Raw genomic sequence first — 9,993 nt, 5'->3', positions numbered from 1 at the left:
CCCTAGGTCATTGGTTCATCTGTAATTTAGCTCATCTGGTTGTGGACTTAGCTTGCAAAGTGCAATTGGCTGGTTTAAATGCTTCTGTTATGCATCTGGTTTTAATCAACACCAGGTCACAAATTCTGACTTCTGCTTTCCATTCTCCTGTCTGTTCTGTGTAGCACGGGTGAGGAAACGTTCCTTGCTGAAATCCAAGCAGACTTTTCAGACACCTTACATGTTAGCTAATAACAATGTAGAAAAAAAGGTTACATTAGGGTGATACACCTTGAATGAAGTTGAGTTTCCATCCACTCCTGCGTTTCCTTCTGCAGTCCTTCTGCATTTCCCTACTCTCCCTTTAACCAGTGTCTCTAGTCAGTAACACAGTGGCATCCAGGCTGATGTCACCTAAGCATGTAAGTTAATGAGTTGGGGTGAGGGGTCAGAGGTAGAGTTATATTGCCTAATTAATCCAATAGGCTTATGTGATAAAGGATGGAAGGGTGGGTTTGTGAGGTAGGTTGATGTAGCTGGGTATATGAGTGCTGCTTTGTGCCTTCACCTTTTTTGTTTGTTTGCCTTTCTGGTTTGGGTTTTTGTTTGGTTTGGGGTGTTTTTTTGATGGTGGGGGGATGGATGCAAGTGCTTTCATTGTTGTAAGGTGTTTGTTTTAACTCCGAAGGGTTAATAACAGTCCTTTTTTTTTGTAGGAGGAAGAATCTCACAATACACCTACAACCAACACTCTTCTTGACACCAGCCATCTGGAAACAGACCTCTGGTCTGCAATGCCAATGCTTTCCAATGGGAATTCTGAGTCCAGAAGACCCAAAATAACATTTGATGATGTGTAAGTATTACTGGATCTCTGTGCTAGCTGCTCATAATGTAGTTGGGGTTTTCTCGCAAGCAGAACTCCCAGTGAAAGAGAGTGTCGTGGATTGTGACACTAGCACTGGGTACCTGTGTGGATAGTGCTGCCCAAAGGCACACACAGTTTTAATCTTTACAAATGCACTGGTGTCCCTGATTAATGAAGACTCTGTTGATAAAACGTTTTCAGATCATGAGTGTTGGTTGACGGTAATCCTTCTTCATTTTTTTTATTTTAGCTCCTCTAGTGGAAACTTCTTGTACTTAATTACTTTAAAATATTTTTCCTTTTGCTCTGTTCAGCACACCTTAATGGGTCCTTTGGGTGGCCAGTTTCTATAGCTAGTTATTTCACGTTCTGGTCTCCAATCATATCTTTGCATACAGCAGGTTCAGATTAATATCGGGTTAAGATTTAAAGAGGTAAGTGGGCGTGTATGTCAAAATTGTTCTTCGAAGCAGTCAGCAGTTTTCTCAAACAATGTTTGTCCAACTGTATAAAAACAAAGACTGGAAATAATTGTTTTTGTATCTGTAGGCTTCACAATGCGGATTATTACATGCAAGAGGCTAAGAAGCTAAAGCATAAAGCGGATGCATTGGTAGGTTATCACAGAGGGTTTTTTCCTCTCTTTCCACTATGGAGCTGGGCGTTGCAAAAATGTACATTTTGAATGTCATGTAAAGCCTCAGAAGCCAAGAGGAACCCTTCTGACATGTGCTTCACATTGTGCTCCATAAACACACCGTTCACAAGTCAAACCCTGAGCACCATTCCTAGCCTTTAACAACTCCTTCCCAAAAAAAGAAGCTCCTTACAATAGCTGCTATCTCTTCCAAGGAGGAGCCACAGTCATGCTGTTTATGAAGGCTGTAAGATAATTCCATGAAAGATTATGTGTATTTGAAATTTGTTTTCCTATTCACTTTGAGCCTGAAACAAAAATGTTGAAATACTCCATAACAAAATGTTAAGAAAGGCAAATCACCCTCCAACTCACTATCATGTGGTAAAACCGTTTGATATTTCTAATCCAATTGTTTAAACTTCGCAACAATTTATTTTTAAATAGTGCATTCATTTTTATAGCATGCTTTTAGGTTTGCAATTACAGACTTGACTCGATTCTTCCCAAAAAAATCTTGCAATGAGGAAGTTCAATGCTGGGAAAGCTTCTTTTCTCACATTACCCCAGAGGAAATTCCAGTAAGATTGACTTGATTTTGGAAAGTATTCTGATTTTGATAAAACTACTTAATCTGACAGATTATACTCTATCATTGTTTGTTCAATCCAAGCTGTTGCTAGCGCTGAAATGCCTTTCATAGCTGTTTGCTTTGTAGGTAGGGACTCTACCCTGCACAGAGTGCAGAACAGCAGCTCACTTAGGCAGGCTTACTGGAACTTGACTCCTCTATTTGTTTAAGCTAAGATGCCTAAAACAAAGAGTGGCCATTCACTTTGCCCTTCAAAATCACAACTGAAAAAGAACCAGGTGGTTATTCACCTCTCGCTTTATTATTTGTGGGTTTTATGCAGGTATATTATATCATTCCACATCATAGATTTGGTTCTTGGAAATAAAAGTTTGTCCAAAAAAACCCCCATAACAATCACGTTATTTTTTTTAAAAAATAAAACAAATTAAAAAAAAAAAGGGCTCTCCCTCAGCTGTCGGTGAGCTGAAGGAGAGTTAACATGTCAAGCTGCCTGCTTCAGCTCTCCCGCTCCCTTTTGGCTTGGGGCACAGTGTTGCCAAGTGTGTTTTCTGTGGGAGGTGGGTTCAGGATTTCGGCAACCTGCCGTGCTGTCAGTAAGCTGGCAGTCATCCCTCCCACCCTGCCCATTTCCAGAGGTGGCCTGCGCCCATTCCTGCAGCCCAACTAAGCGGAGCGTGTTCAGCCAGAGCCCTGACATCTGCACGTGGGAGAGGCTGGCAGGAGACTGACAACACCTCCCACAGCTATTTGACCTTTAGAGAAAATACACGTGGTTCTGGCACAGGGATGCCTGCTCCACGCTAGCAAGTATTTACAGGCTCAGGCTCCTGATGATCTCAGCACACCGGGTCAATGCACTTCCCTCCGCAGCCTGATTTTCTCAGAAGGTGTTGACCTGCCTGCCATCCTCTTACCTTGGACTGTGCCTTGCAGAATCAGGGGTGTTTCTCAAGCAGAACGCAGAGGAGCTGGCGCAGCATGTCATGCTGCTGTCTGCAGGCAGGCTCTGCCTGTCACATGCAGTTTGACACCCCACGTGCTCGTACGGGAACGTGAGGCCATCCACTACGATGCAAATTGTCAGCAGGCATAAATACCCACGAACAAAGTATCTGCTTTTTCTTTCCACTCTTCAGGTCTCAGCTTTCTTTTTCCACCCAATACAGCTGCACACAAATTATCTCCATGTAACACACTTGCTGTGCAATTCCATAGTGTTAGTCGTCCTATGGAAACAATTGCTTCTGGTTACTCGGTGCTGACATGACAAAGCACACGCAGTGTTGAAAGATGTGTTGCAGTGGCTGGGAAGATAATGCATATGACCTCAAAATGTGTCAGCAAATGTTAATGAGACTTGTAGCAATGCTGTTCCTAAGCTTGTATGGAAAGTTGATCTCTGGTGAAGGGCAGAGCATTTCGCGTCTTACGGGAGCGACCCCATGAAAACCCATCCCTGTCTGGGATGGCAGTAAGGAACCAACTAGTTTGGATGGGCTCCTGCACTGGTAACTGACTGTACCATATGGAAGACACCTTGGAGACCTTGCTCTGTTCTCAGCTGAGCTGTGATGAGCTGGAATAATTCCACCTACTCCTCTAGAGTCAGCGTGGAACAACAGGCAAGACTGGATCCCATTTCTGGCTCAAACTGAGTGTCTGTACTAGATCTACGGGCAGCCAGAGTCTTTTTTTTTTTTTTTTTGTACCACAAAAAGTGTCTTCAGAAGACCTGAAGCAAGGACTTTGAAGAATGTGCTGAGAAGTGGCCATTGGAATAGAGAGAAAACATTTAGAAATATTTCCCCTTTTGTGATCATTCAGGTAATACCTATCCATTATACGAAGGCTTTGTACATAGTCAACGCACAAGAGAGAACTTGAAATTAAAGGTGTGCAGAGGGACCTGGTTGTAAGGATTGCTTCAGCGGCCACAAAGGCAAATATATGGTTATCTTATCTTGGACCAATACTAAATGTTCTGCTTAATATGTTGCTGGGATAGGCTTCTATTTTGTGAATGGAAAACATATGCAGATGCATCAAAAATATTTTGATAGAGAGGTACAAATAAATTTTTCAATTATTTAAAGTATATTGGATCTCTTATATCAAATGCCACATTAGTAGAATTCTTACATCCAGCTATCAAAAATTGAAAATGTTAAACACGATTATAAAATACTTACTATAAAAATGTCGTATATAATATTCATTACACATAAAAAAGAAATCGGTATGTCTAAGTCAGTTTAATCACAACCATTATGAGGGCTAAAATCTTCTGCAATAAAATCCTAGTAAAATAAAATATTTAGCGGTGCTATATTTTCTCCTCTTTTTTTTTTCCTGTCATAGCATGTGATGAGATTTTTTTTTTTGTCAACAGTGAACACAGAATGTGGTATCCAACAAATGGCATGACGTTGTTACTTAAACCTTGCACAGTGACATTCAAACTTAGTTTATATATCCAATAGCAGTATGGATTTGTTCAAACACGTTTAGTGTCCCTCGTTGCTTGTGTGAATCCCTGCATGTCAATGGACATACACCGACTTTCCTCTGTGGAGTGTCTGGCCATAATACCACCTGAAAAGATTTGGTGAAAACGCAGACCCTGCCTTAATTCATGTGTGGATTAATTCTTAACTCCCAGCGTCGCTTTGCTTTCATCCTAATGCCAGCGTTGCTTTGCATTACGATCTGTCTACCTAGACATTAAAGCTGAAGGATTTTCCTGACGGTGTCATTCCCATTTCAGCTGGAGAAGTTCGGCAAAGCAGTGAATTATGCTGATGCTGCCCTCTCCTTCATCGAGTGCGGGAACGCTATGGAGCGAGATCCATTAGAAGCTAAATCTCCATACACCATGTACTCAGAGACTGTGGAACTCATCAGGTTAATGTCCTTTCTGTGATCATTTTCATAATCTCATTTCAGTCATAATTAGAACCTGCTATGTTTTAAAAAATACCATTTCAACGTATTAATGATTTGTCCAAGGCATCTTCATCTCAGAAGTCATCATAATTAGTTCTTGCCATTTTATTAATGTCATGGAAAATTTATAATTGATGGACACTGCTTTTATAAATTATCCCCTTTAGAGGTTATAATGTGAGTGTTATAATTTGCAATATTCATAAAATTAAAATTGAAATGTAGTGGGTGGAAGTAAAGTATAGTAATTTCACTGTTTGGCAATGACACTTGTCTTTTAAAAGGTGTAGTTTTATAATTCAAAACATTAAAGTGAGTCTATTGGAATTTCTATTACAAACCCTGTTTTTAGAGGTTTATAACTTGGCTGTTAAAAAAAAAAAAGCTGAAACCTGGCACACAGGATCACAGCCAGAAAGGAAGCTTTCCACATGTACTGTGTTAAAAAATGTATATTTTTTAATGATAAAGGAATGTGAACCAAATGAAATCAGGTTTAATACAGTTCTGTAGATTTATAGGCTAGAGTACGGATGAGAGAGCCTTTACTTACTAGTAGAATGTCTGAATTATTATTTTAAAATCTGCTGCTGCTCCCTATAGCTGTTTCATAGTGTTGGTTTCGTGGAAGTAATTGTCTCCTGAGTAACTAAGGGCTTGTTTGCTTTCCTTGTGCAAATTATCAAAGTGAAATCAAGCAGAATTAAATCTACCTGTAAGGAGAACAACAGGATTTTTCCTCTTTACTGTGATGCACCTTTACTTTCCCCAGTGTATGCAGGCAAATCAAGCACTTAATGTTTGGGGTTTAATATTACAAAGGTGTTTATTTAAGGTGCAGTTTTTTAACATGCCAGATTAGGGACTGCCAAAAATAATGCGTGTTTTACATTTCCAATAAGTAGGTATTTACACAATAAAATGTATCAAATCTTAAGAAACTCTTACTCTCAGTTAAATAATACGCCTGTTAAATATTAAAAACATGGTTTTGCATTCTACACTTCCTAAAGAGAAGAAGAGAATCTGTAGACATCGCTCAACAAAAAAGCGTTCACTCAACACTTTCAATCCAAGTCCTCAAGAGCAGAGAGAGGACTTGAGAAGAAGGGGCCACCTCCCTCTGCTCCGCTGGAACTCTGCACTCAGAGGACGGTTCAGTACTCTGTGTCCTGAACTGTGCAACTACAGTTGTATGGCAGGATAAGATGTGTTTAAAGAAATATTCTTCAAGAAAGCAAATGACTCTTCATAGGAGCCCACATATAGTTTTATTTTTTAAGAAAACCACATGGCACAGTTGAAACTGCTGTTCCTCAGTCCAGCAGTTTGTCTGTTCGGAAGCGGATGGACCAAAAATCTTTGTTCGTGGAAGAGCCATAACACATGCCCCACTTAACGCAGCGATTGGCGACTCTAGGAGTAGCTCACAACTGGGTCCCCTCCACCCTGCAGCGCTGGTGCTGGATGGAGACAGCTGGGTGTATGGCTGCACCTTGGAGCGACACAGCCCCGCTGCCTCAACTCTTTCCAACAGCTCCTGTATCAGCACAGACCTGCTGCAGGCTACATGATAGATAGACCTTGGCATGGAAGCAGCACCTCAGCTGCTTTTGGATTGCTTTTTGAACTGCTTTTGGCTATGGAAGAATGTGGAGGACTTTGTTGTAGTAGATTTCTGATTTCTAAAGAGCTGAAGTCAGGAGAGATTAATTCCACCACCCACCGTCAAAGGTAGAGCTTAACTTACCAACTCTTGTAGGCAGCCAGAGACGGCCTGATTTGCCCATTAAATTGCTGTCAGTGGATGTGATTGCCCGGGTGAGCAGCAGCCTGGTACCTGGTCAATAAACTCTGTGGACAAATACACACTTGTTGTGGGCTGCAATGGGTGCTGGATGTACAAACCAAGCCTGCGGCTGTGCACACACACTTTCTCAGTGTGGCTTCTAATGTTAACAGAGATATTTACTGTGAGATAAGAAATAAGAGATCTTTCTCACTTCTCCCTTCATTAGAGGCACCATTTTCCCCCTTCGCATTAGCTGTATCTGCCATGAGTATCTGCATCAGTCACCTATTTGTGAAAGGAAGTGAAGCATCACAAAAGATCAGGAATATCAGGGATCGGACAGTCGAAAGTGTTTTCAGTTAATGGTAATGCTAAAATCCTAAAGTAATACTGAAAATCCCAAAGAGCTACATCTCTTTGTGTTGGATCAGATTCAGTCAGTACGGCTGGAACAGCACTACCAAAAGCAGGTGAGATAGCATGGGGAGGAATCACGTCAGGCGGTGTGCTACGGCTGCTGCTGCTGGGGGCGGTGGGAGGAAGGCAGAGCGAGAGCAGCACTGCCTGCCTGCGCTCCATTACCTCCTTGTAAATGAGAACTCACCAGACTGCCTGGATGCCTTAAAACTTTCTTACGCAATGCTGAACCCTATTACTTATTCTAACACAAGTACCTGTGAAATTGCATTAGGGCTCAGAACAATGATTTTATGCGATGAATTGATTTTCAAGAGACTAAATGCATGGAATGGAGTGTGCTCGGTTAAAATTAAAAAAAAAGAGAAGCAGGAGGTAGGAATACCTAGTCCTTGATCATCCAAATGCCGGACAGCAGCAATTAAATAGAAAGGCAAGACCAAGTACACAAGACTTATAAATTAATGGACCCAAGAATTTAAAAAGCTGTGAACGTGACCTTTCCAGTATTTAAAACCATTTTCTATATAAAGTATATTAAAAGCTTTGAAGAAGCATATATGAGAAGGATTTTGAAGGTATTATTCAAGCTCCAAGTATTATATGTAAACCCTTATTAGATATTATTGTACTCCTCAGTAGATACAGGGCCAAGATCTTACGCTTCTGTCCAACACCCATCAGGAATGTTTGCAGGACTCAGCCTGGATGGCTGGATATAATATCAGCAATATGTCCAGGAACAGTTCACCTCGTTGGCCCAGAAAATGGATTGGTGATCTGCTTGAGGCCCCCCAGATTTTAAGTGGTGCTTTCAGGTGAATTTTACATTGATGTCATCATTACAGAACAATGTGACCATTAACTGTTGCAGTCAAAGAATATCTTTGTGTGGCTGTTACTTTGCAGAGTGTCACTAGGATTCCTGGACACATGTTAACTCTGGGTTTCTTTTCTCCTCACCTTTCTGACAAGGTATGCAATGAGACTCAAGAATTTCACAGGCTCTTCTGCCACAGAAGGGGACAAGAAATTAGCAGTTTTATGGTAAGTGCCATTGCAACAATGGGAGAAGCAGCTACAATCTTAAGGAGGACTTTAGAAGTACTGGATTACTTAAGCAGCTTACAGAAGATCATTATTCTTGTTTTCCATTAAACTATTAAAGGATAACTAATGGATTTCTTCAGCAGCTGACTAAACATTTATTCTTCTAATTTATACTCTTATCAAGACGGGATTTTAATGCTTTTGACCACTTTTTTTTCTTTCTCCATTTGCTTATGTTTCAAAATCTCACCTTAGAACAGAAACTGCAAAATATAGGTCAGCATTTTTTTTTTCTTTACACTTTATAGGTTTCATTAAGCAATGGAATTAACATAATCCTTTCCTAATTACCACAGCTACCGATGCTTATCACTTCTCTACTTGAGAATGTTTAAACTAAAGAAGGACCATGCTATGAAGTACTCCAGATCTCTGATGGAATATTTTAAGGTAATCTGTATTCTGTTTAATTTATTGATATGAAATGAAATTCACACCAGCACTGAGAGCTCTCACAAGTATCACTGCATGACTTAGAAGTCCCACATTTAACCTCTCCCCAGGGAAGTGCAGGCAGGATGGCTGCCAGGGAGCAGGGACAGCGGTGATTTGGGGGATTTTTGGATTAGTCACTTGATTCGAGGGACCATACTCAGTAATTCTGCTAAAATAACAGTATTCTCAACACCATGTAATGTTTATGCAAGTTTCTGTAAAGGGAAACTGATTCTTTCAAGATTTCAATGTGCAAGTGATTATGAGCTGACCCCCAGTGAACCATAATAAAGCAATTATTTAGGCTTTGGTTAGTTAAATTGAGATTTTAAGTTCAGTGAGATTTGCTGAAGCTTATTGCAGACTCAGAGATTTTTCCTCTTATTTATGTGAAACTTCAAATTGCCTTAGCTACCTTCTGAAAGTTTGCCTTTACCTCGAAGGCGGTGGAGGTCAGCGCGTTGTCATGACTCGGTGATGTTTTCCTTTACCTTGTCAAATGCTGTTTATCCAGTGTAAGAATGACAAGTCCTCACCGTTCCTAAATTAAGAGAGAAACGAATCTTTCTTGAGCTCTGCCAAGGTTTTGATATTTATATTTTACCAGTTAATGCTGCTTGAAGCATACATTAATTCTTGTACTTTATTACTGCATATTGTTCTGTAATTATGTAATTATACTGGTTTGTCAGCCCATCAGTCTTTTTTTGTTGGTTTTTCCAGCCTCTGTGAATTTGTTCCAGGCTTTGACATATTAGTACTGCAAACCAGAAAAACTTCTAACACTGCGATTTTAATATTTCCATGTAAATGGTGATAAAGTGGTTCTTCTGCTGTAAAACTCCGGTACTACCATGCCGACAACCACCGTTTGTCCTGGCTTCCCTGGTGTCCTCTGTGTGTGTGTATCTCCATAACTGCAGTAATGTTACTCCTGATCTTCTGCTTAAATCGATGCTCCCTTGAAGCCCTTAGGAGTGCCTCTGCTGTACTCCGAGTTTTCAGTCAGGATTTGAACAACAAATTAAATGTGAACTAGACACATTATAGCCTCAGCATTTTCATGAAATTTATTCCATCCACTTCAGGTTTTATCCAGGATGAATGTAGACTGTCTCTTCAAAAACATTGTTAGACAAATCATTTGATAAACTTTTTCTGCAGAAAGTAATTATTTCTTAAAAAGAAGGGGGGGGGGGGGGGGGGGTGTTCTTTTC

General features: G+C 40.4%; 1 protein-coding gene across 1 annotated transcript in view; it reads left to right on the top strand.

The window, feature by feature from the left end:
• The window catches only part of AFF2 (AF4/FMR2 family, member 2), a 24,239-nt gene that overhangs the window by 12,024 nt on the left and 2,222 nt on the right, over positions 1 to 9,993 (top strand). The window contains exons 6-10 of the mRNA XM_010133216.1: positions 696 to 835; positions 1,397 to 1,460; positions 4,844 to 4,980; positions 8,207 to 8,278; positions 8,638 to 8,731. Of these exons, the coding sequence (XP_010131518.1) occupies positions 696 to 835; positions 1,397 to 1,460; positions 4,844 to 4,980; positions 8,207 to 8,278; positions 8,638 to 8,731 (507 nt within the window). The remainder of the gene's footprint in view (positions 1 to 695; positions 836 to 1,396; positions 1,461 to 4,843; positions 4,981 to 8,206; positions 8,279 to 8,637; positions 8,732 to 9,993) is intronic.

Source organism: Buceros rhinoceros, unplaced genomic scaffold (assembly GCF_000710305.1).
Source record: "Buceros rhinoceros silvestris isolate BGI_N320 unplaced genomic scaffold, ASM71030v1 scaffold5210, whole genome shotgun sequence".
NCBI classification, from domain to species: Eukaryota; Metazoa; Chordata; class Aves; order Bucerotiformes; family Bucerotidae; genus Buceros; species Buceros rhinoceros.
Note: the sequence above shows the minus strand (reverse complement) of the source record. Positions and strands in the feature narration are given on the sequence as shown.